This window comes from Pinus tabuliformis, chromosome 5_1 (genome assembly GCF_031772625.1).
Source record: "Pinus tabuliformis cultivar Carrire ecotype Pingquan chromosome 5_1, CPIR1, whole genome shotgun sequence".
NCBI lineage: Eukaryota > Viridiplantae > Streptophyta > Pinopsida > Pinales > Pinaceae > Pinus > Pinus tabuliformis.
The window spans coordinates 819,820,582-819,848,505 of NC_142305.1; the positions used below are offsets into that span (position 1 = coordinate 819,820,582).

Here is a 27,924-nt window from a genome sequence, read left to right on the forward strand (position 1 = left end):
GAACTTTCTGTGCATATATTTGTTTGCAATCGTGTACTGTTTAACACTAGTGACTAAACTTTTTTTCTAGTGACTTGCAGATATATAAAGCAGATTTTACGTGCCCTTCATGGTTTTCTTCTAGTGCAAAGAAATTAATTACAAGGATTTTGGACCCAAACCCTAAGACTGTAGGTGAAAATCTCTATATGTTTTACAAGCAGCATGCACGACTGCTTGTGAAACTGTTAGCATTTTGTTGAATTTTCTGCATGATCTGTTGCATTTTCCAGCATAATATAATGATATGGTAAATTGTTTCATAAGGTTTGTTTTATGATCAGGTACTGCTCAGTAGCATGTACTGGCTGCTGTTATGGAGCATTTGGATCAGTGTTGCAGACATTTTTTACAGTAAAGTTCAATGGCACTTCTAATACTTGTTATTATGTATCAATGGCAGCGAATTACAATACCTGAGATTTTAGACAATGAATGGTTCAAGAAAGGTTATAAGCCACCCAAGTTTAATGAAGAAGAAGATGTAAATCTGGATGATGTTGATGCTGTTTTCAATGATTCAGAAGTAAGCAAATTTGACCGATTTAAAGAGAAATTACATGATTTTATTGTTGTGTATTCTTCTGCAGTGAGTTATTATGTGGAATTTTCTTTTCCTTAAGGGAGATTCTTATCAGCAAATTATGGTGTGTTTATGCCAGGAACATCTTGTTACAGAAAAAAAGGAAACAAAACCAGAGGTGATGAATGCATTTGAACTTATCTCCATGTCCCAGGGTCTCAATCTTGGCAATCTCTTTGAAATGGACATGGTAAGTGCCGAATAAAGGTTTAACAGAGGACAAAACATAGACACGTGAAGTTTGAAACCCATATTTTATCTAAGCACTAACAGGGATTGATGGCTTTGATACTTGTGCTAAAGGTTGGACGCATTAGAGTTTAACAGCTAGGAAAATATTCTATTGCGGATAGATATTTCTCAATCTCTGTTTCTAACCTTACCCTTTTACCAAAGTTTACCTGCATATTGAAGAAAATATATTTCAATATAATTCCCTTCTAGCTTGGAATTCTTCTTTAGTTATCACATCACCATTTATCAAGAGTAAAATACAGATAGAAATATGGTGTTGGCAACATAAGTTTTAATGCAAAATACTATATTGCTTATAGACATTTCTCAATCTCTCTTTCTAACCTTACCCTTTTACTGAAGTTTACCTGCATATTGAAGCATATATATTTCAATATAATTCCCTTTTAGCTTGGAATTCTTCTTTAGTTATCATATCACCACCTATCAAGAGTTAAATGCTGATTCAAATATGGTGCTGGCAACATGAGTTTTAATGCAAAATCTTCGGAGACATGTCTGAAGAAGGAGAAAGAATTGAAGAATTTATATTAATGTCCATTAGTGGCCAAAATCTGTCCATGGGATTAGGAAGAAAAATGTTTGACAACAACAGTAAAGAGTGCCTAAAGCATCTTCAAAACAGTCTAAAACCCAGGTTAAAGCCTAAAGGGTAAAAAAGGAAACAGTATACAATAAGATGAAAAGGGGGTGAACCTGAAAAAGGAGGCAGCCAAAATAATTAACCTGAAAAGGGAGGGCTGGCAAACTCTAAATAGTGAAGTAGATAGTATGATGAAAGGAAGCACCTGTAGAAATTTTCACTGTAGATTAACTTGATTATGCAATATAACTAAAGCAAAATACTTAATCTACTTTTACAATCAAACTTGCGGAAGCTGAATCAATTTGAGCAAGATCAAGCAGAACACATATAACAGAGAAGAAGAATCAATACACATGAAACACAGAAGAATATTCTGAGGAAAGTCTTAGCTAAAAACCCCGCTATCTGTATTATCATACAAGGTGGTAATACATCAAGATTACACAAAGCTTTAGCTCCTACAGCTAACCAACTCTCAGTACAATCCTCCTGGATGCTCACAGGCAAGGCTTCTCACAAACCTTTTCCTCTGCCCTCCAAGCCTCCTATTTCCTTGCACTGTTTCCTCTTGGTGATCCCACTGTTACCAAGTGTAACACTGATCACTCACACTGATCTCACACCTTGTAAAACTGCGCAATCCTCAAGGAACCTTGTTCCTTCTGCATGGATGAGTTTCTTTTATAGGAAAATTCCTCCAACTGATAGTACAATGTCCCTGTCTTTAGTCTCAACTGGGTCTTTGTCTGAACTGACATGCATGAGTTATTTATAAGAGAATTCTCAGGTATCTGGAGTACATTAGTTGCATGCATGCATGCATTAACTGACTGAACTCACAATTAGTTCCTCAAACTGTTTGGAACTAATTTAACTGGACTTAACTCAGTTAACTGAGCTAACTAATTACAACTCAAATACAACTCATCCTTATCTCCTTAATTAAGGGATAATCTCCTTAATTTAAGGGATCACTGTTGCATGACTTCACAAAGACTTCTAGCTTGAATTTCTCCAACTAATTAACTCAAGATGAATTAATTAATTATTTTTCAAGCAGTTGGTGAGACTAAATTCGAATTTTAATTCACAATTCTAATTCAAGTACAAATCAAAATTGGAAGATTCTGAATGCTATTTTTAGCATTTCTTGTTGCTATTCTCAACAACACCCCCACAGTGATGCTGCACCAGTAAGGGTCCTTCAGAACAATGTTGATAATATTGGCAATATTCAAAAATATCGCGATATTTTCAGCAAAACGATATATCGCCGAGAAAATATCGCGATATTTTGAAAATATCAGCTATGTTTAAAAATTTGAAAAAATTGATCTTTTATGCTTGCTGATATTTGCCGATATTTTTTCTGATATTTTCGCCGATATTGCCGATAAGATGTTTTCTGGACCCTCGCCGATATTTTGCCGATACCGATATTTTCAACACTGCTTCAGAAAGTAGCTAGGACTAGGGATGCTGAGGAGTAGCACCCTAGGATCAGAAGAGGACTCATCATCCCTGCCGACCATCACAAACATGCCAATGCTGAGGCTGACAATATCCTCTGGAGGGTAGCCTAAAAGGATTGGGCTATGCTACCCGATGGGGGAGAAGTTAGGAACCTTTTTGTTCCTCTTATAACATCCAAGTTTAATGAATCTGCTAGGGAGGGGGAGAAAACTGGTGATGAGCATCTGTTGCCATGAGCCACGCTGAGAACGAGGAAGGGTAGCAGTTTCTCTACACTGGGTGTGGGGATGGTAAGAAGAGATGGCCCCATGATCTCTTGTGTTGGGAGGCATCGATTAACCGTGTCTTTGACACCAATATCAGCCAGATGCTTAATGCATCAGGTGGTTGAGAGGGCCTGAAAAGAGGTAATCAACCTAGTAGATCTTGAATTCCATGTGATTCTCTCTGTATAAAAGTAGCTGTCTCCCAATATACAGGGCTAGGCATATATGGTGTGGGTAACAGAAGAAGGTAGCAAGGGACCTACTAAAGTCTCTGTCTAAATGGTGAAATCTTCCTGGATCTAGTAATAGATGGAGTATCAGAAAGTGAAGTGCTCCATGCAAATCCTGTCTTATGGATTCAGGGGATCTGTGTCAACTCACAACTGGCAGGAGTTCACTTTCAGCTCAGCGAGAAGAATCGAAGGCCATGTGACCAAGGGGAATCTGAAGGAAATTTTGTTCTCAAGTTCATCTCTGATAATCTGATGGCTGATGATTTTTCATCTTGCTATTATAGCACATAACATAATATAATATAATATAATTCCCAAAGCTGTAAAGTTAGCAGGATTTTCCATTTACCAATTTTTTGAAATAGGTAAAATCTGGTGCAGTCATTTCTTACCCCAGTTGCAACCAAGATTATTATACCAGTAAAATTTTCATATGATATCCATGATGTTCCCTCTCTCATGAGATAAGAGGGAGAGAAGCAGAAAGGGCTTTGGATGCCTTTTACTGTGGCTGTTGTGTACATAATGATTTTGTCAGAGCACTTCTTGTTGTATCTACGAGCCTGAATAAACTGTAAATTGCAGAGGACTAATGCCACAAATATAACAATGAAGCACTCAGACAAGATAAACATTTACGTGGTAAAACCTTGACAATGTGTCAAGGAAACATCCATGGGGCAAAATACTGGTATTATATTGATCAAGAAATGAGATTACAGTCAGGCTTACAACGATTTTTCTTCTCGGGACTATAGATCTATATTTAACTTGGTACTGTTACAAATGTTACATGAATTGCCATGTTACCTGTTGGACACATAATCCTTGGGATTTTTGTCTTTGTAAATAAATTGTAATTATAAGGAAAAAAATGAGAATGCGAAAGATCATCGGACCTCTTGGAAGATGAAACCAAGAGTCACTGCATTATATTAAATATGGTTTCACATTAATAGAATTTCATCCAGTTTTGGAGTTATCTCTGAGACGGTATCAGAGCAAGGTAATAACCATCTGCTTCATCATTCTCTACCCTCCTTCAGGAATTTTCTGCTTGGATGTAGATGACTAGCAATGTTAACAGTCACGTTTGTTTCTCTGCATGCCCAAGATTCCTTGCAGAGGTTGACAGTCATGCTCATTTCTTGTTCACTCTCCCTGAGCCCTAGGGTTCAGCAGTCTGCATTTCTTCCCTAGAGGAAAATGCTGCCCCTGCAGCCTATCTAGGTCATTTCTTCTGGCCTTGAGCTTGACCTTGCTTCTGGCCCGTCGGCGTTGTGACTTAGCTTCTGGTGTGCCAAAAGATTGCTCCTTCAGCTCTGTTTCTTATACACTTATTGCTCCTTCTACTCTGTTTCTTTTGCTCCATCCATGGCTACTCTGAGTGTTATGATGAAGCAAGAATACGATTAGAGGAAGCAGCCCCTGAGATAGCCTGCTTGAGTACACCAACTGATTCAACGCTTGCTTGCTTTACAGCCATCCATAAATACAATGTCTCTTCCTTCAGGAGAAACCTGAAGCTGATTCAAGGCTTGCTTTACAGCCATCCATAAATACAATACCTTTTCCTTCAGGAGAAACCTGCAGAACTTGCCAGAGAGTGTTGAAATTGCAAGCTGCTCCCTGGAGTTCATGAACTTTAGGTAACTTCATTTGAATGAATGAAGCTCACATCTGTTCTGTGCCGCAGTGTTTAAGTAATTCCTATCTTCATTCAGCCGACATTGTTGTCAGCTTGTTCTCATTCTTTGCAATTAAAGCATTAGTGTACAGTGGCACAAATCTACCTCGATTGAAAGGGTGATTACAAAGATAGAAGGGCACTGACTAGAGGTTATTGGTTAAAGGGTGGCATGTAGCTCTGAATTATATATAGAATTTTAACGATTATGAATAGTGATATTTAAAAGAAAGTAGGCATTTCCTATAAATATGGGTTCATTTTCAGTGCATTCATGTAGACTTTGTATCATGGAATGGAAGTGCCACTGGCAGTAGGTTTAATAATGTCTTATAATTTATAGAACAGAAGCACCCCGGGTTTGATGTGGCAGAGTGTTTCTAGGAATATTGAGAATTGTTTCTGAAGTCCTAGAGGTATGTGTTTTGCAGATTCTTATTAGCTGCTTAGGTGAATTAAATCTAGGAGTATTTTGCAGTAATTTTGCTTGTGAAGATGCATTCCGTCATTTCCATTATCAATGCAGTGCTGATTGGCACGGACAACTACAAAGAATGGTCTAGAAAGATCAAACACATTCATTTTCAACGATTTGTGGGATGGCATCTACGAAGTTGGGAACTTGGGATTGCTGCAACACCCACTAAGGAGAAAACTAAACAGCTTGGGGTGCTCCACACTTATATTGGGCATGTCATGTTGTCTTGGGTGTGCCAAGGGACTTGCCCAAGTGTGGACCAACGGATGGGGCACAAGGAGGATCAAGCGCACTTCATTGGTTGAATGATGAGTTTGGTTGTGGCATGGGTGTTTGGATGGGCACACAGTCAGTTAAATGAGATGAGAGGATTTTGGAGATGGCGTGCACAACCACTGCGACACATCCATCACATGATGGTTGGACATGAGTCGCAGGTTCCATGACATGGGCCTAGCATGTTGGTTAGGTACAAATCATCGCATGACATCATCACTAAAAGATCACGGGTCGACTAGACGAGCGGGCGCGCACAACACTGGTGACACACAAAATGATGTGGGTTGGCTTGGTGGGCAAGAATGCACGATGGATAGTCGGCTCAACACTTGGAACATGCATGTGCATTTCGGCAAGACGTCAACTTGGTTACCCCACATGAAATTTGGGGTTTCCTACCTAAGCACACAATGTAGACATGCCAGACTGAGTTTAGGTGGAAGGATGCGACCATTGAGTGGAAAGGGGAGTGTGCCTATATATACACCATATGAATTGAATGGAAGAAAGAAGGGTGCACAAGCACAAGACCAAGAGGCAAGTGCACAATCAAACAAGAGCACTCAAGAAGTCACATGAGTTGAGTGAACTGAAGGGGTGTTGGGATGCATGACTTGGTTGCGTGGTGAGACAAGGGAGAGAGTGCATGGTTTGGTGGATCGGGTGGATTATCTTACGGTTGTTGTATGGTGTGCACTGCCTGAGTTGGGTGAACTGGGTGTGTGTTGCGCAAGGGACTTTGTGTAATTTTACGTATGGTACAATTGTGCCAAGGGGATGGTTGTAATGGGTGATTCTCTTGTAACAGTTATTGCACCGTCTTTGTAATATCTCGTAATTGTTTATGGGGGTTAGGCTAATTTGAGCCACCCACTTACAAAATACCACTTGTGTTCATATACGTGTTGCGCAATTTGTATGAGATTGGATTGAACATTGGTTAAGTGTAAATTGATGTAACAAGACTTAACTAAATGAACAAAAGAAGTGTAGGCATAGTCCAATCTAAGTACGAATGTGTTGGTCATGCCATTGGTTAGAAAATTGTTGGTGCCACACATCCTAGAGGTCAATGGAGCGCTTGTATTCGTGCCAATCCTATGAGTTCGTGACAACAATGGACCTAAGAAGCCTAGATTAGACAAGGAGCTAGCCATATGGAAAAATAAAGACAATAAATCTCGCGCCTTGATTATTGCATCATTAAGTGAAAAGGTGATCTGTTATATTGTTTCCATTACAAATTCTTATGGTGCTCTAAAGAAGTTGAAATATTTGTATGATTCACACTCAGAGCTAGAGCTTCTGCAACTACTGGTAAAACTCTTCAATCTAGATTCGGAGGATGATGACTCTATGGCCTTGGCTTCTGAGATCGAAGCTATCATGCATGATGTAGATGCTACTGGAGTAAATATAGACCTTCCTCTTCCAACCTTCATTAAGACCCTCTATCCTACACTCTCATTATCTTGAATCCCTGCAAGCTAGTGACCAGTTGAAGTTTATTACATTTGACTCTTTGATGGAGAAGGTTGCAAAACATGAGAGCCTTTGGGAAGAGGTAGACAACAACTCAACTCCTTGAGGAAACCATATACCATGTTCAAAAAGGGAAGAATTAGTTAAATGATTCTTCTAGAGGACAAAGCAGTAAAAGAAATCAATAAAAGAGGACATAGAAGAATGAACTTCAGATGCAAGGTTGGTAGACATAACCATGGTGAGAGACCCGATCTTCACTGTGTCTGATGTGGCATAAATGGATATGATGCATGAACATGTAGAATCCCCTGGGAGAAAATCAAATACAAACAAGAGTAGAAAAAATGACAGAGGTAAAATATCAGATACAATGAAAAGCACCTAAATTTGCTTGTTACAAAGTCACCCATTATAATATTGGAGTAACTAAAGTTTTGTTTCATTCTTTATTCGCTTCTTGAAGAGGTGCTAGGTTGCTTGACATAGGTGCAATATGTCACATGAACCTTCAGAGTGGCTTCTTTGAGGATTTCAATGACAATGCAGATGGCATGGTGTATTTTGCAGATAAAGCAAGTCTCAAACTCCTAGGACTTGGCGCCCTCAAGCTTAAACTTCTTGGATTCCCTAATTTTCTTTTGCATGATGTACTCTATATTCTAGAACTATGAAGAAATTTCTTGTCCTTTGTGCACATTCGTCAGCAAGTCTACACCATTCACATCTTTGATGGCAAAGTAGAAATAAGGAAGGTTTTCGACAACATGGTTGCCATGACTGGAGTGGAGGAGGAAAGACTATTGGAGTTGAAAATGACATCTGCTCAGGGACAAAATTTTGCATACCTCTCTCATTGCAATGAAGGTACATTGCCATCGAGTACTCTATGGCATGCTAGATTTGGACATATTAACTATGACAACCTTCGTTTATGAAAGGGAATGATGTTTCTGATTTGCCTACCATTCCTAGGAAATTGAAGCAATGCGATGCTTATATTCTTGGAAAGCACAACAAACAACCCTTTCATGATTCCACTTTAAGAGCATGTAGAAAACTTGAACTAATACGTTTTGATTTGTGTGGCCTTATGCCTTTCCATCTGCTATTACAATAAATATATGATGACTTTTATTGATGATTACTCCAGGATGTGTTGGGTGTACTTGTTGAAAAATAAATCTCATGAAACTTTTGAAATTTCATGTGTGGATTCAAAATGAAGCACAATCACGTATTGGCTCTCTTCGTACTGATAATAGAAGAAAATATACATCTAATGATTTTGAAAACTATATCTGCCAACATGGGATTCAACATGAAACCATCTCTACATACAATCCTTAGCAAAATGGTGTAGTTGAAAGAATGTACGAGACTATCTTGAATATGGTCTGCTCCATGATGTTTTTCAAAAATGTAAAGTTGATGTTCCGGGTTGATGTAGTTGTATGTGTAGTATATGTGAAAAACAAGTTTCCATCTCATGCTCTTAAGATAACTACCTACGAAATGTGGTATGGCTGCATTCATTTGGCAAGGCATCTCAGGGTCTTTGGTTCCACCTACTATGCTTTGATTCCTAAGGAGAAAAGAAATAATATTGAATCAAGGAGTCAGAAGTGCATCTTCTTGGGGTATTCAAATACAACCAAGGCATATTGTCTTTACGATGAGGTAGAAAAGGAGTTTATTCTTTCCAGAGATGTAATTTTTCTTGAATCTTTCAAGATTGACAATATTGTTGAGCAACAACTTGATTGTTTGGATAGATTCACTTATGTAAAGACATATCATGAATTTTATAATGAGATTCCACATCTTGAAATGGGGATCGCTTTCTTGGTTCAATCTATGGAATCTCCTTTTGAAGCATCATCTCCCCCTCATGAAGTTCTGACCACTTCATTAGATCAAGAAGATCCTTTGAAGGAAGTGATCGAGAGGATTGGAACATTGAATCTTTATTCAACACCATCTCAATTAATGGAGCGAACTGGACCATCTCAAAAAGGTCCACCAAAGTGGGTCATCAGAACACTTGAAAATGTTCATCCTGATGAGGTTGGAAAAACAAGAGCCAGAGTTTCCAACAAACAAGAGGGAGGTGATGTAGTTAATTCCAATTAAGGTGGTGTAGATGATTTGAATATTTCATATTGTTAGATACCTAATCCTCAAGGATTGGGTGAGAAATTTGTCAATATGTAGATTAAGGAAAATTGAAGAGTTAGAATAGGAACAAACCTTGGAATATGAATCCCAAAGGTCACACCTCCTCATGTTATATAGTTATGTTTACATTAATGCAAAAACACATTGGGAGTCATTCCTTGGTTTGACATGGTATAAGAGCCCAGGGAGCCATTTGAAGCATTTTCTGCCCATTGTTTGTCACTTTGCTGCTTCTCTCTCTCTTCACTGCGATCTTTGCCCTTGCAGAAAGGCATCCCTCTGCAAGCCTGCCATTGCTACAATGATGTTCCCCTTCTGTCTCCCTTGTCGAACTTTCAATCTTGTCGAATTTGTATTGGAGTTGGATTTGAACCACCTTACCCTCTCTTGTCAAATTTTCCCTCTTCTACATCAGTCCTACTTCATTGTAAACAATTTCCATCACCTTACTCCAGTGACTCTTCATGCTCTGCGCTGGTTCACTCCGACGACTCTTTATGCTCCGCGTTGCTTCACTCCAGTGACTCTTCGTGCTTCGCGTTGGTTCACTCCAGTGACTCTTTGTGCTTCGCGTTGGTTTGGATGACTGCAAGGATACAAATGCCTAAAGAATGAGAGAGGGGTTTTGGCATTGTAGTGTTACATTTCCTCTCCAATTCTTTTATGTGCTTTTTTATCGTAGATTGTTATCAACGAATGCCAAGGCCCAAAATCATCAAATTATAAGATTGTTATGTAAGTGAGTAGTAGTATATTTATTGTAGCTGCTAATAGAACAATTTTCGCTTAAGCAAATGCTGTGTGGTTTGGCATTGTGAAAGTGCTTGTGTGCTCTAGCATTCATGGTAGTTGCATTTTGCCATGATAATAACCTGCATAGCATAGGCAAAGGCGACTCTCCACTATGTAGGGTCATGCAAACGGAATCCCAGTTGTCCAAGCATTGGTTTCGTTATCCATCAAAAAAACAAGGTTGTTGAGCAGTTTGACGCTTGTCTTGGATCCATACATAAAAGGATTGATTTGTATACAAATTGATTAATTTATGGTCACAAAAGCCTGCCCCAAGCCCACACTTGAATAATAGGACGTCTCGTTGTGATTTTTTTGGGTGTTAGTGTTGGAAGACCTTCTGTTCAATTTTTCAAGTGTTTGGTTTTATGTCCTTGAATGTGGAATCAACTAATACTCATGGACTGCTGGTTGACAAACAACTTATATGTTTTTAACAACATCCGAGTATTAGGAAAAGGGTTTGTGTTCAATATATTTGGATTGAACTCAGCTCAAAATTTTGTTGAAAATGCATTCTCTCATCTCCATTGTTGGTGTAGTATTGACTGGCAAAGAGAACTACCAAGAATCATCCAGAAGTATTAGGTACACCCTCTCCACTATGTAAGGTCATGCAAACTAGATCCCAGTTGTCGAAGCATTGGTTTCGTTATTCATCACAACAACAAGGTTGTTGAGCAGTTCGACGCTTGTCTTGGATCCATACACAAAAGGATTTATTTGTATCCAAATTAATTAATTTATGGTTACAAAGGCTTGTCCCAAGCCCGCACTTGAATAATAGGAAGTCTTGTTGTGATTTTTTTGGGTATTGGTGTTGGAAGATCTTTTGTTCAATTTTCTAAGTGTTTGATTTATGTCCCTGAATGTGGAGTCAACTAATACTCATGGACTGCTGGTTGACAAACAACATATATGTTTTTAACAACATCTGAGTATTATGGAAAGGGTTTGTGTTCAATATATTTGGATTGACCTCAGTTCAAAACTTTGTTGAAAATGCATTTTCTCATCTCCATTGTTGGTGTAGTATTGACTGGCAAAGAGAACTACTAAGAATGGTCCAGAAAGATTAGGCACACCCTCATCTTTAATGACTTATGGAAAGGCATTTGTGAAAGAGAAGGTGACAATGCACTTGTCAAGCCCACATCAGATAAGGAGTTGGCCATTTGGGAGAACAAGGACAACAAGGCCTATGCCTTAATTGTTGCTTCTGTAAATGAAGGGTGAGTTGTCATATTATTCCAATTACAAATGCTTATGATGTGTTGAAGAAGTAAAAAGATTTATATGACTCACACTCATAATTGGAAGTAGTTCAGTTGATGAATACAGTTTTCAACTTGGAGTTAAAGGACGATGATCCCTTGGCCCTAGCCTTGGAGATTAGAGCCATCATGCATGATGTAGAAGTCACTGGAGTTAAAATGGACATTCCTCTCACATGCTTTGTCAAGGCCCTCTATCCTACATAATCTCACTATCTTGAATCCTTACAAGTTAGTGCCCATCTCAAGGAGATTACTTTTGACACTTTCGTGGAGAAGTTTACAGGACAAGAGAAGGCTTTTGGGAAGAGGAAGACAACTTCCTAGTCCCCTGGATAAGTAGTATGCCTTGCACAAAAGAGAAGAATCAACCACGAGAATCTCTTAAAGGAAGAGGGGGTAGAAGAGGATGTGGAAGAAAGAATCAAAGAGGTAGGGGGTAAACACCATCAAGGAGAAAGGTTTGATCATTACATGCAAAATCCCTTGGGAAGAACGCAAAGACAAAGGTAAAACACCAGATCCAACGAAAGTCAAAGCACCTAAATCTGCGCATTACATTGTTGCCCATTACAATATTGGAATAATTGAAGATTTGTTTCATACTTCATTCACTTCTTGGAAAGATGCATGGCTGCTTGATACAGGTGCAACTTGCCATATGACCTTGTGGAAAGACTTCTTTGAAGACCTCAGTGACAATGTAGATGGAGCAATTTACTTTGCAAACAAGTCAAGTCTCAAGCCATTTGGACTTGGCACCATCAGGCTTAAACTACTTGGATTGCCTAACTATCTTCTGCATGATGTACTCAATCTTCTAGAATTGTAGAGAAACTTGTTGTCCCTCGTTCACATTCGCCAACAAGGATACTCCATTCATATGTTCAATGGCAAAGTTGAGATAAGAAAAGCATCAGTCGATACGATTGTCATCACTGGAATAGAGGAAAGATTGTTGAAGCTGAAAGGAACGTTTGCTTGTGCATAGAACTCTGCATACAGTTCTTAGTACAATGAAGGTACATTGCCATTAGGGGTTCTATGGCTTGCAAGATATGGACATCCTAATTATGACAGTCTTCATTTGTTGAAAAGAATTGGTGTTTCTGGTTTGCCAACTATTCCAAGGAAACTGAAGCAATGTGATGCTTGTATCTTAGGAAAACATAGCAAACAACCATTTCATTATTATGCTTCTAGAGCACGTAGAAAGTTTGCACTGATTCATTCTGATTTGTCTCTGTGCCCGTTCCTTTTGCAAATTGAAATAAATATATGATGACTTTTATTGATGATTATGCTAGGATGTGTTGGGTATACTTGTTGAAAAGTAAATAAAAAACTTTTCAAACCTTTATAATTTTTCATTCATGGATTGAAAATGATGCAAAATCACATATTGGCTCTCTTCGTACTAATAATGGAAAATAATATACTAATAATGAATTTGAAAATTATATTCGCCAACATGGGATTCAACATAAAACTACCGTTCCTTACAATCCTCAACAAAATGGCGTAGTTGAAAGAATGAACATGACTATCTTAAATACAGTTCACTCAATTATATTCTTAAAAACTATAAAGCTAATGTTTTGGGCTGATGCAATTTTATGTGCAATATATATCAAAACATATGTCCATCTCATGTTCTAAAAAACAAGACTCCTTATGAAATGTGGTATGGTCACATTCCTTTGGTAAGGCATCTCAGGACTTTTGGTTACACTTGCTATGCCTTGATTGCAAACTTGGTGCAAGGAGTCGAAAGTGCATCGTCTTGAGGTATTCAAATACCACCAAAGCATATTGTCTCTACAATGAGGTAAATAACAAGTTTATATTGTTTAGAGATGTGATTTTTCTTGAATCTTCCAAGACTGACAATATTGTTGAGCGACAACTTGATTGTTTGGATAGATTCAGTCATGCAAAAACTTATCATAAATTTGATAATGAGATTCCACATCTTGAAGTGGGGATCCCTATCTTGGATCAATCTATGGAATCTCCTCCTGAAGCACTATCTCCCCCTCATGAAGATCCGACTACTCCTTCAAATTAGGAAGACTCTTTAAGTGATGTGATTAGGAGGTTTCGAAGGCTAAATTTTAATGTAGACCCATCGCAATCTGTATAACAACTTGAACCATCTCAGAAGCGTTCACCAAAATGGCTAACCAAAACAGTTGAAAGTGTTCACCTTGATGAGGTCGGAAAGACAGGAACTAGAAGTTCCACCAGAGAAAATGGAGGGGATGTAGATGATTTTGACTTTGTTGATGATATCGATGTTTCATATGATTGTGATTTGAATTTGTCTACTAATTTTGAACCAACTTCCTTTAAAGGAGTTTCTTCTCATAATGAATGGAAAGAAGCAATGCAGGGGGAGTATGAGGCTCTCATAAAGAATGGAACATGGAAGTTGGTGGACTCTCCATTTGGAACCAATCCAATTGGCTGCAAGTGGGTCTACAAGAATAAGTATACATTAGCTAGCTCACTTGAAAAGCACAAACCAAGGCTCGTGGCAAAAGGATTTGCATAGAAATAAGGTGTCGATTATGAAGAGGCCTTTGCCCCCAAAAGAAAATGGGCCACCATCCAGACTCTCTTTGCCTTAGCAACTTAGAATGGATGGAAAGTCCATCAGATGGATGTGAATATTGCTTTCTTGAATGGAGATTTGAAATAAAATGTCTTCATGTCTCAACTAGAAGGATTTGTTGTGAAGGGACAAGAACAAAATGTATGCAAACTTATCAAATCCTTATATGGCCTAAAACAAGCATTGCAAGCCTGGCATGAAAAGTTGATTAAGCAGCTTTTAAAATTAAATTTCAAACACTTTAATCTTGATGATGCAACTTTATTTGTCAAGAAAGTTGGAAAAATTGTTGTCTATCTTGTAGTATATGTAGATGATTTGTTGATAATAGGGAACAATGAAAACTATATTGCATCCATAAAGAAAGAGTTGAAGAAAGGATTTGATATGACATATTTGGGACGCCTTCACTACTACTACTTGGGCATAAAGTGACCCAACATCCAAGTTATATATTCCTCTATCAAAAGAAGTACAATGGAGAATTGTTGAACAAGTTTGGCATAGCTGAATGCAATCGTTTGTCTACTCCAATGGAACAAAATTTGAAGCTCACATCTAAAGAAGGAAATGAATTTGAGGATGCAACGTATAAATAACTTGTGAGAAGTCTTGTCTACCTCACCACTACTTGACCAGGCATTTCGTTTGTTGTTGGAATCCTTTCCAAGTTTATGCAAAAGCATTGTGAAGGACATTGCTTTGTTGCAAAAAGAGTTCTAAAAGACCTGAAAGGAACTCAAGAATTTGGACTCAAATATTCATAGGTGGACGACTTCAGCTTGATTGGATATTCTGATTCATTTGGACTCAAATATTCATAGGTGGATGACTTCAGCTTGATTGGATATTCTGATTCAGACTTTAATGGAGGTAAGGAGAATGTAGTGTCTACTTCAGGCTATGTTATGAGTCTTGGATCAGGAGTTCTCTCTTGGAGGTCACACAAATAGTCAATTCTAGTAGATTCCACTACGAATGCAGAGTACATGGCAACTGTAGAAGCAACCAAGAAGATTGTGTGGCTCAGGAAAATTCTTGAAGACTTGCAAGAGAAACAAATGAACTCTACTCCCCTTTTGATCGACAATACTTCTGCAATTAAGTTGGCCAAGAATCCCAAATTCCATGATCGAACTAAGCATATCAACACAAAGTATCATTTGATTCAACATCATGTAGAGGCCAAGACTATTCATCTAAGACATTGTTCCACAAATGAGCAAATTGTAGACATCTTCATCAAAGCACTTGGAAGAGAAAAGTTTGAAAGATTCAAAATGATGCTTGGACTCACAAACACCCCTTTAGATTGGGGGGGGGGGGATGTTAGACACCTAATCCTCAAGGATTGCGTGAGAAATTTGTAAATATGTAAATTAAGGAAAATTGAAGAGTTAAAATAGAAAGATACCTTGGAATATGAATCCCAAAGGTCACACCTCCTCATGTTATATAATCATGTTTACATCAATTTTATCGGAACCAACAAACCAAAAAGCCCTTTGAATTGGGAATCGGTCGGAACCATATTGGAACCAGTAAAAAGACTGGACCAAAAAACCAATCAAACAAAAAAACACAAAATATTTAAATTTTAAAGAAAAACATATATATATTCATGTGCATCCAAATCATTTATGAACAAATAAGCAAAAGTTCTCATTTATATAGCATGTAAGGGTGCACATGACCAAAATAACATCGAGTGCAATCTGTCTCTGAACTGAAAATACATCAACAAATAGGTTCTAGATGTCCTGTAGCATCCCAAATAAATCATGCTACAACAAATGCCTACCTATCATCAAAATTATTCCCTATATTTGGATTTTTGTCATCAATATCACCCTCTAAGCATTAAAATAAGATAGAAAAACGTAGCATGTTGAGTCAAGATTTTGTTTGAGTGACGGGTACATTTTTAGCATGGTCGTGATAGAGGAGTTAGACAACCAATGCCACTAACATCAAGGTACATAGAGGGTTTGGTTCTCTACGAAATTGGTTTGGTGTAAATTTTATGTAAATTGTGTTTCAAACATCTTTGATCAACTTATACGAAACATGCTAGTTCGATGAAAAAAGGCCAGTTCGGCATTGAACCAGCCATTTCCATCTCTGAACCTCGAACTGAACCTGTTTGGTCCCCAAAGTGGTCATATTGGCAGGTTCCACTGGTTCTAATAACACTGGTTTACATTAATGCAAAAACACATTGAGAGTCATTCCTTGGCCTAACACATATGATTATGAATTGAATTTATCTACTAATTTTTATCCAACTTCCTTTTAAGAAGTAGCTACTCATGATGAATGCAAAGAATCAATGAAGAAGGAATATGATTCTCTCATCAAGATTGGGACATGGAAGTTGGTGGACCCTCCATTTGGAACCAACTAATTGGCTGCAAGTGGTCTCCAAGAACCAAGTACAAATCAGATAGCTTACTGGACGAGCACAAAGCAATGCTTGTGGAAAACGGATTTGCACATGAATGTTTTGATTACGAGGACATTTTTTCTCTCACAACAAAATGGGCCACCACTTGAACTCTCTTTGCCGTGATAACACATAATGGATGGAAATTCCATAAAATGGATGCGAAGTTTGATTACAAGGACATTTTTTCTCGCACAACAAAATGGGCCACCACTTGAACTCTCTTTGCCTTGATAACACAGAATGGATGGAAAGTCCATAAAATGGATGTGAAGTTTGCTTTCTTGAATGGAGTCCTGAAAGAGAATGTCTTCATATCTCAACTAGAAGGTTTTATTGTGAAGAGACAAGAATAGAAATTATGTAAACTCATCAAATCACTATATGGTCTGAAGCAGGGACAACAAGCTTGGTATGAAAAACTAACAGAGCATCTTCTAAAATTGAATTTCAAACATTTTAATCTTGACAATGCAATCCCGCTTGTCAAGAAAGTTGGCAAAACTGTTGTATATCGTTGTAGTGTTTGTAGATGATAGGGAACAATGACAACTATATTGCATCGAAGAAAAAGTTGAAGAAGGGCTTTGAGATGATAGATTTGGGACATCTTCACTACTAGGGCATTGAAGTGACTGAACATCCAAATACATATTCATCTCCCAAAAGTAGTACATTGGAGAATTGCTGAATAGACTTGGCATGCCTGTATGTAATTCTTTTTCTACTCCAATGGAACAAAATTTGAAGCTCACATCAAAAGAAGGAAATGAATATGAAGATGCAACCAAACATGTGGGAAGTTTTATCTACCTCACAACTACTACATTGGATATTTCATTTGTTGTTGGGATTCTTTCTAGGCTTATGCAAAAGCCTTGTGAAGGACATTGGTTTGATGCAAAAAACATTTTGAAATACTTGAATGGAATTCAAGATTTTGGACTCAAGCATTCTAAGATGGATGCCTTGATTGGATATTTTGATTCAGACTTTGATGGGGATTGTTTTGCAACAAACTCACAAAATAGAAGAAGAGATAGATCAACAACTTCAAAATAAACCTCTTCGAGTGGACAACCTCTTTTACATTACACAAATGAACAATTCTTGGATGATACAAATGACAAGACCTCCTTTCTATATATAGGAGTCTAAGGGGTCCTAGTATAATTAGAGCCTACATAACAATAATATTGTAGGGGCACAACAATAACAATAGTGGGCTTCTATGGGGCACAATAATAACAACATGGGGACTACATGGGCACAACAATACAATAAGGGGGTTGCACTAATAATAATAAGGGGATACACTAGCAGTATAGGAACCTAACATGCCCCTCTCCTCCATAAAAGTGTTGTCCTCAATGCTTGAGTAGTTCTGGATACTTCTGTATAAAATTATCATCCTCCCATGTGGAGTTTTCAGTGGGTAAGTTCTTCCACTTGATGAGATATTCTGAAATTGATCGATTTCGCCGTTGTCGGGTTCTTGATTCCATGACTTCTATGGGGCACAATAATAACAACATGGGGACTACATGGGCACAACAATACAATAAGGGGGTTGCACTAATAACAATAAGGGGGTACACTAGCAGTATAGGGACCTAACATGCCCCTCTCCTCCAAAAAGGTGTTGTCCTTAATGCTTGAGTAGTTCTGGATGCTTCTGTATAAAATTATCATCCTCCCATGTGGAGTCTTCAGCGGGTAAGTTCTTCCACTTGATGAGATACTCTGAAATTGATCGATTTCATAGCTATCGGGTTCTTGATTCTGTGACTGCTTCAAGTTCCAATATGATTTTTCCTTCCTCGTCAAGTTCCGATAATATTGTTTGAACTGGGAGCTTGTCACCTATAACCTTCTTTAAGCATGAAACATGGAGAACCGGGTGCATTTGGGAAGATGTAGGAAGCTCCAAGTTGCATGCCATAACATCAATATTTTGCAACACCTTGTAAGGACCATAGTATTTTGGTGATAATTTATTATCCTTCTTAGCTTGCTTGAGGGACATTTGTTTGTATGGTTGTAGCCATAAAAATACCCAGTCGACTACATCAAAATTTCTTTCGCTGTGATGTTGACTTGCCGCCTGTTGTTTCATTCGATTCTATGCCAAAGTGAGATTATCCTTTAAGAGTTGGAGAACTTGTTGCTGATGGTCGATGTGATCTTCCACTTCTTGAACCTTAGAATGATTGTACAAGACTTTGTTGAGATCTAGAGAAATAAATGATTTCACTGTTTGAATTTGTAGTGAACATATTACGCCCCCGTTGTTCTTTCTTTAGAAGCCTTGTCATGCCATTAGAGCTGATTATCTTTCCTGGTTTCCCTGCGATACCCCTTAATTCAACTTCCTTTCCTTACCAAAAAATTTCAAGAAAAGTTCTTGAAAATTGAAATCTATCGTCCCTAAAGATTGTAACCATTGGACTCCTAGTACAACATCAGCACCACCCATTGGAATGGAAAGCATTGGAATATTCAAGACATATTCTCCCATGGATAGCTTGATATTATGGCACTTTCTAGAGCAATTTATGGTTCCTCCATTTGCAACCATTACTTGACACTCTGGTGCTGGATATAGGAAGCAATTCAATTCTTTGGCTATCTTACAATGAATAAAATTATGGGTACTACTCGAATCAATCAACACTACTTTTTTCTTCTTGATATGTCCTTCTATCTTGAGAGTTTGAGGAGTGGTAATTCTTGTCAATGCATTACAAGATATGGTCAGATTCATTTCTTCTTTCTCTGAGGTTGATTCCTGGTGGATATCCTCTTCTTTTGACGTTTCTTGTTCCTTTTCTTCCTCCTCTTCCCCATCTATGTAAATTAATTTCTTCTCAGCACACTTATGACCTTTAGTGTATTTTTTATAACAATTGTAACAAAGCCCTTTTGCCCTTTTTTCTTCCAATTGTTGTGGTGTCAACCTTGTAGGTTGTGGAAGGCTAGGAGCAACAACACTTCTATCTTTATAGTTATCAATGGTAGGCTTCCTTGTTGCCATAATTTTGCTTTCAATTTTTCTTGCTAACTTGTATGCCTTCTCCAATGAATTAGGTTCCAAAGGTGAACGTCATGTTGGATGTTATCCTTTAAAGTCCCTATGAAGACATCAATTCTCTGCTTCTATGGAATATCATTTACCCTTATATTCAATTTTTGGAATTCCTCAATATGCTTTGCCATTCAACCCTTTTGTTTGATATTTATCAATTGGCTAAAGAAGGTGTTGCTCTTTGTATCCTCATAATGTGCTATCATTTCCTTTGTGAAAATTGACCAGGTGACGAGTGGTTTACGAGAACAAAGCCCTCTATACCATACAAAATGATTCGGTTGTAAATATAAAGATGCAATACATACCTTTTGTAACAGTTGTACATCATGTAGATCAAAATATTGCTCCAATATCCAAGTTACAGAATCCTTGCCATCAAACTTCCTCATATCTCTTTTTCTTGCTTTTAGGAGCTCAATCTTGAAACTAATTTCGGATCTCCAAGTTTTGAAATTGCGTACCGTGGTAGCCCTCTGAGTCCTTTTTCCAACCCCACAAGTCTGATCTATGCCCAATTTCCTACGATGACCTGATTATAGTTTGGTTCAATAGAGTGAAATTGGACGAAGTGCCATGTGTCATTGTTTCGACCTTCGGCCCTAAAAACGATACCCAACAAACTATAGTCCGTCCTCTTTCTGTTACTTATGAAATTTGAATATGATGCTCAGAGAGAAAGTTATGATGATTTTCCCAAGGTCCCCTGTTTGAGATGGAATTTGGGAGCCTGCAAAAACCCTAACCTCCTTGGATCATATCTACGAAAATATAGCGAACAAAGTTATGAAATTCGTACATGAGGTGCAACACGATTTAATTTCAACTTCCGAAGCTTCGTAAAAAAAAAGTTATAGCGAAAGTTCCATGAAGACCCGTTTGAGATGGAATTCTAAAGCCTGCAAAAACCCTAACTTGCTAAGCTCATATCTTTGAAATTATAGCGATCCAAGATTTGAAATTCAGACACGAGGTTCAGAAAGCTTTCGGCTCAAATGGGTTTTAATTTCATCTTTTGAAACTTTGTAGAAAAAAAGTTATAGCTAAAATGCCACGATGACCTGTTTGAAGCAATAGAACCCTAGAATCCAACGCTTTGATACCAAATGTTATGCAACCAACTCACAAAATAGAAAAATAGATAGATCAACTACTTTAAAATAAGCCTTTTTGAGGGGGCAACCTCCTTTACATTACACAAATGAACAATTCTTGGATGATGCAAATGACAAGACCTCCTTTCTATATATAGGAGTGTAAGGGGTCCCAATATAATCAGAGTCTAAATAACAATAATATTGTAGGGGCACAACATTAAAAATAATGGGCTTCTATGGGGCACAATAATAACAACATGGGGACTACATGGGCACATCAATACAATAAGGGGGTTGCACTAATAACAATAAGGGGGTACACTAGCAGTATAGGAACCTAACAGGGATAGTGAAATTGGAATGTCGACTTCAAACTTTCTCATGCATCTTGGATCAATAGTTGCCACCTGGAGGTCAGAAAAATAGTAAGTTCTAGTGGATTCCACAACATAGGGAGAATACGTGGTGGTTGCAGAAGCGACAAAATAAATTGTGTGGCTTAGTAAAATAGGAAAAATGATTGAGTTCTACTCCTCTTCTCATTGACAATACTCTGCAACCAAATTGGTCAAGAATCCTAGATTCCATGATCGAAGCAAGCATATAAACACAAAGTATCATGTAATTTGATATCATGTTGAGGCCAAAACTATTCATTTGAGACGTTCTTCCTCAAATGAACAAATTGTGGACATCTCACCAAAGTGCTCAGAAAAGAAAATTTTGAAAAGTTCAAAATGATGCTTGGACTCACAAAAATCACAAACAACTCTTCGACCTAAGATAGGAAATGTTTTTTTTTAAAAACCGGAAACGAGAATTTTTGGAGAATCGGTAACTTTGAAAGATCGACAACCACTACTACACCAGATACAACTATTTCATAAATGCCACAAATGGGCCAATTACAACATGTCTTCGGAGACTTAAACCCATGCAATTGAGGAAATGAAATGTTCACCAAACCACTCGATCTAAGATCCTCTAACCTTATGGGGAGTGTTTACATATAATACTATGGGATTTTTGTCATTGTTAGTAAATTGCAAATAGTAGGAGAAATAGGAGAGCACAAAAGATCAACTAACCTCTTGGAAGATGAAACCAAGGGTCACCACATTGTATTAAATATGGTTTCACATTAATAGAATTTCGTTCAAGTTGGAGTTATCTCTGACAATATAATTATACAAACTACCACTATAGTCACGATTCCGATAATCTCCACCTTCACAACAATTTATTTGATATCTTGTCCAAGCCCATTCAACATCTCTTCTCTAAACCAAGAGAAGCTAAACATCACTGTAGCTTCTATAATAGTATTGGTTTTGTAAACATGTTTGCATAATTTTCTTCATTATGGACTTTCTTAAGATCTACTCCACCTCTATCAATAACCTGTCTTACAAAATGACACTTAAAAGCAATATGCTTAGTCTTACTATGGTAAGCTAGATTGGTAGCTAAATGGATAACACTTTGACTATCACATAATTTAGTCACATAGTCGTGTATTCTTGCAAACTCACCTAAAAGACCCTTCAACCAAATTGCGTCCTTGCATGTATGTGAGACATTGATATATTCAGCCTTAGTAGTGGATAAAGCAATTGTTTCTTGAAGCTTTGACATCTAATTAATAGATCCTCTTGCTAGAGTAGAGATGTAACTTGAAGTAGATATCCTCTTGTCCAAATCACTTGCAAGATTTGAATTAACATAACCACAGACAAGATCACTACAATCGTTAAAGGTGATGCAATAATCATTTGCGCCTCTAGGATATCGGATCACCCATTTCACTGCTTTCCAATTTTCTGGATTTTCCATGTATCTACTGATAACACCAACTGCATGTGAAATATCTGGCCTAGTATATACCATCACATACATTACACTTTCCACTGCATTAGCATATGGTACATGAGACAATCCTTTTCTTCTTCAGTCTTAGGACATAAACTTGAAGAAAACTTAAAATGGGAAGCTAAAGGGATATTTACAAGTTTCACACTATTCATATTGAATTTCACTAGTATTTTCTCCACATCCTTCTATTGTGATAACCTGAAAATACCATTTTTTTCTCAATCTTTGTGTATATTTATGCCCAAATTGGTTTTGCTGCTCCTTGATGCTTCATGTCAAAAGTCCTAGCCAATTGAGCCTTTAACTTGTTGATCTCATCCATGTTTTTTCTTGCAACAAACATATTGTCAATGTATAACACCAAGATAGTGAATATACCATTCAAACTTTTGAAGTAAACATAATGACCATACTCACTTCTTGTATAATTTTGGCTCACCGTGAAATAATCAAACTTCTTGTACCATTGCTTGGAAGACTGCTTCAAGCCATACAATCACTTCTTCATCTTGCAAATAAATCTTCTTTTCTGATGTCGAACAATCCTTCTGGCTATTCCATGTATATTTTCTCATCCAAATCTAGATGTAAAAATGTTGAATTAACATTTCTAACTACTTTGACTCTAGATCAAATAAAGCAATTAGTGCTAATACAATACAAATAGAAACAAGCTTAACAATTGGTGAAAAGATCTCATGGAAATCAATACCTTGCATATGAGAATATTTGTTTGCTACCAATCTAGATTTATATCTTTCAACTGTATCGTCAACACACTTCTTCAGTTTGTAGGCCCACTTACACCCAATAACTTCTCTATCTTTTGGAAGTTCTACCAGGTCCTAGGTTTTGTTTTTCTTGAAGGTGTCCATTTTTTCTTTCATTGCCATGTACCATTTATCGTTATCGATATCATCTTTTGCTTCCTAATAACTTGAAGGTTCCCCATTGTTAGTAATCAAAGGAATAGATGAAACAAAATTGGTATACCTCATAGGAGGATTTTTGTCCCGTGTAGATCTTCTCGGTGGTGGTTGTGGAATTTCCACATTTTTCTTGAATATCTTCAACATCCATTGATTCTTTATCATCGAAAGCTTCTTCCCTTTTCCTAGTTTCTATAGATTGTTGAGACCCCGACTACATTTGTTGATTTAGTGGTGCTTGTTCCTATTTTAAATCAACTTTTAAAGTGTTTGATTTCATGAGGGGGGGATTCATCAAATACTACATCTCTGCAAATGATGATTTTGTGGGCAGTAAGATCCCACAATCTATTATCCATTAACTACATTATCATAACCAACAAAGACATACTTCTTTGATCTTGGGTCGAACTTAGTACATTGGTTTCTAGAAGTAAGAGCATAAACTTCACAAGCAAATTTTTTTAAATTTGAGTAATCACAAGGATGACTTGTCCATACCTCTTCAGGAATTTTACAATCCATTGCAACTTATGGTGATCAATTTACTAGATAGCAAGAAGCAGTGAAAACTTTTTCCCACAATTGTTGTTGCAAATTGACATTGTTGAGCATGCTCCTTGCTCTCTCTAAAAGAAGCCCCACGCAAGCATTATGCCATGCCATTTTATTGGGGAGTGTATACAATGGTTTTTTGCCTTTTGATCCTAGCTTCTTTGCTATATTTTCCAAATTCTAAATATGTGAACTCGCCTCCATTATTTATTCTTAAACATTTGTTTGTGTAGCCAATTCTCTATTCTACCATGATTCTAAATTGTTTAAATATATTAAACACATTAGGTTTTCTTTTTAAGGCATAGACCCACACCTTTGTAGAGAAGTTATCTATAAATGTTACAAAATATGCAGTCCTCCAAAAGAAACTGTAGGGGATGGCCCCCAAAGATTTGAATGGATATAATCTAGAACACCTTTACTAGTATGACTTCCTACTTTAAACTTCTGAAGTTCTGCCAACACCACTTTTCAAAATTACAATGTTTGCAGAAATTCAAATTCAAAGATTTTAATTTTGAAAGTAAATTACAGTTTATCTCATATGATCTACTCGTTGATGCCATAAATGAGTAGATTCATTTGCCTCCTCTGATACCACCATTGCTTTATTTATTTGAGTACTCCCTTCCAACTTGTAAATGTTTTTAGTCTTTGTAGTCTTCATAACCACCAAAGTGCCCTTGGACACCATCAGTGCTTCAACTTGATTTGGCCATTGGTAACCTCTAGAATCCAAAACTCCCTAGGAAATTAAATCCTTCTTTAGTTTAGGCACATGTCTAACTTCTGTTAATGTCCTTATATTACCATGTAGTGTCCATTAGGAGAATTTACCCTTAGGGTTACCAAAACACATGACAATATTGTACCCGTCTCAATATTCCTTCTATTTTGCAATTAGAGATAATATTGAATGCGCAAACCAAATAACAAGTTGTTTTCATTATCAATTCATGCAAATTTAGCCAATCCAACAATACATAATAGGACTACAAATCCACAGTTCTTCTAATATCATACCACGATTTAGACTCACAACAATGGTTGTTGCAATAGATTAACACTACTGTCCTATTTCTAATTTTTTGACCTTACAATCAACCTCAGTGACAGTTGCCTCTTTGCTGCCTTTGTCCAACCAACCAGTCTTTGTTTGCCGCAATTCATGCCACAGAGGTGTTTTGATGCTACAAACACACCTAAGAATTGCCCCGCTGCCACAGGCTTGCATAGAGGTAATTTGATGCCCAGATCAAACCCCAGTCTCCATACGTTGTCACAAAACTCGTTGGAGAAGGCTACAAAGATGCTGCCATTGCTCTTGAATCAGCCTATGTTGCCCAAACAAACCCTCTTTGCCCGGACCAAACCTTAGGAGGGTTTAGCAACTATAATAATCTCACTTGCTGCTCTCAACAGTACCCCGATTTGATCCTAAGTGAGCATCTACCATCAAATAATCCTTCTGAGGTGGCTGTTGCCACAATAGGATTTATCCATCTTATGGTTGTCACAGAGGGATGAATAATCTTCAGACTGAACCTCAAGAAACTATTTGACCGTACAACAACTATGCCGCCACGAGAATATGCCCTCTAGATGGGCTGCTACTCAAATATGGGCACAAAAACCCTCGCTGCCTCTCACAGAACCTCTGCCTAGCTTTGTTGCCTTAGAAAACGTCTGGATGATAATTCACTATCCAAACAGATGCCAAATACCCTTGCTTCCACATAAATTAGCCCTTCAGGAACCCTTTGATTGCCACAAATCGATGAATGATACCTAAAAAATTATGCTAAACAAAAATACGAGAAAGAATTGGCTAGGGTGAAATCTTTCACTACCGAAACCAATTAGAGATAAGGGGTCTTAAAACCCTCAAAGATGTTGAAGGAAATGTAACTAGGTTCGGTCTTCATAAATGTACTTTTGATATTTGTATTTATTCAAGAAAATAAATATTATTTTTATAATATATGTCACTGAGTTTCTTGCTCATTGAAATAGGTCTAACACTATTTAAAGTGCTATAGGTGAGTCAAATAGTCAAAAGAATAGGTTGAAGACCTTGAGAGCTTGTTACACGTTGTATGAATATGTATTAGGGTCATAAGAAGTCCTCCAAGCAAAGTCACAAGTCTTCTCCAAGCAATGGCACCATCAAAAGAAGTAATCCGAATCATGTCAAGCAAGTCGACCTCAAGTCTTCATGTCGGCCTAAAAGGAGACAAAATCCTATATAAGGAGCCATTTGACCTCCTCAAAAGTGTAGAAGATGATCTCTGAAATCTGCGAGGAAGAGGATAAGAAAAGGGTACGGAAAGACAAGGGAAGAGGCCTCCAAGCATAGTGAAAAAGAAGGAAGAAACACCTAAGATTTAAGGACTGTTCTAGGGCTAAAAGACAGTCACACGTGCGAAGAAGGAGAGGGCCTTTCTGCTGCCATAACAACTTTCTATCACAGACATACAAAATCCATTGTTTGGGAGTAGATCATAGGCCTAAAGAGCCTCCCACTCAAGCGAGAAAGAAAGGAAGGAGAGCGAAGTAAATAGGGCTGATCTGAAGCTTATAACAGCCACACGTGCGAGAAAAGGACAACCTGTGGTCATCACAACAACACTATCACAACTACATCTATCTCACTGTTTAGAGTTCAAGCTAGGCCTACAAAGGCTTATCTCTCAAGAGTGGAAGAAGGGTATGCAAGCGAAGAAGGGAAGACAAGTCTAACATAGTTTTGTGAGGAGAATCACTCACACGTGCGAAGAATTAGGGCTGCATTGCTGCTGCCCTAAGTCTGAAATAGTTGCCAGAAGAAGTGCCGAAGGGAGGAGGACAAAGCGCTGCAAGAGGAAGTGATCTTGAAAGGACTTGACTTGTGCTTGGAGGATCTTCTTGTCAGGGGTCTAGGGTTTGGCATTGATCAATAGAAGCTTCAATAAGAGAAATTCACTAAAGGGTTTTCCTCTCAAGAGAAGAGAGGTTTTGGCCTTGGCAGAGAGCCAACATCTTGTGTTCTTGTTTTTATGTTTTCATAGCAGTTTGATGAAGTACACACATATGCACTAATAAGTAGTAGAAGAAGAAGAACAAACTAATAAGGAAAAGTAAAAGTACTCCTCAAATTGTTATTAAGTAACGAAGAAACACACTACACTACTTTGCCTTAGATTCTTCAACAAAAGAGCCTCAACTCACAAATCATAAAGATGAACAATCCATGATGAGTAAAACAATTTTCCTATCCTTCTTATAGATTCCCTTTGAGGTCTTCCCTCCTAATTTTAATTTGAGAGGGTAACAAGTTTCCCTCCATTTTACCCCATATATGGTTTTTATCACAAGTTTTCCTACAATTACCCCAAATTATTGAATGTTACGTCAATAACATTAAATAGTGGGTTCCCCCTTTACAAATGACTATAGCCTACAGGGTTGGATAGACTAATTCGTCCTCCCTTGGGCAATTTAGTTAAATGAGAACATTAAATACCATCAAACATTTTTAATCTTAATACTTCCAAACCCAATAGTCTTACCAGAAACATTATTTCCCATAATAATGATACCACCATCAACAACTTAGTAAGAAAAAACCGAAGTCTATGTGGACACATGTGGATGTGAAGCACCAAAATCCAATAACCATTCTTCATAGTATTGTAGGACATTACAAATAGTTAAAACTTCATCAATCTTACTTGCAATTGAT

General features: G+C 37.6%; 1 protein-coding gene across 1 annotated transcript in view; it reads left to right on the top strand.

Moving 5' to 3' along the window:
- The window catches only part of LOC149167436 (CBL-interacting protein kinase 32-like), a 75,471-nt gene that overhangs the window by 39,871 nt on the left and 7,676 nt on the right, over positions 1-27,924 (top strand). The window contains exons 8-10 of the mRNA XM_089432980.1: positions 81-170; positions 443-565; positions 702-812. Of these exons, the coding sequence (XP_089289106.1) occupies positions 81-170; positions 443-565; positions 702-812 (324 nt within the window). The remainder of the gene's footprint in view (positions 1-80; positions 171-442; positions 566-701; positions 813-27,924) is intronic.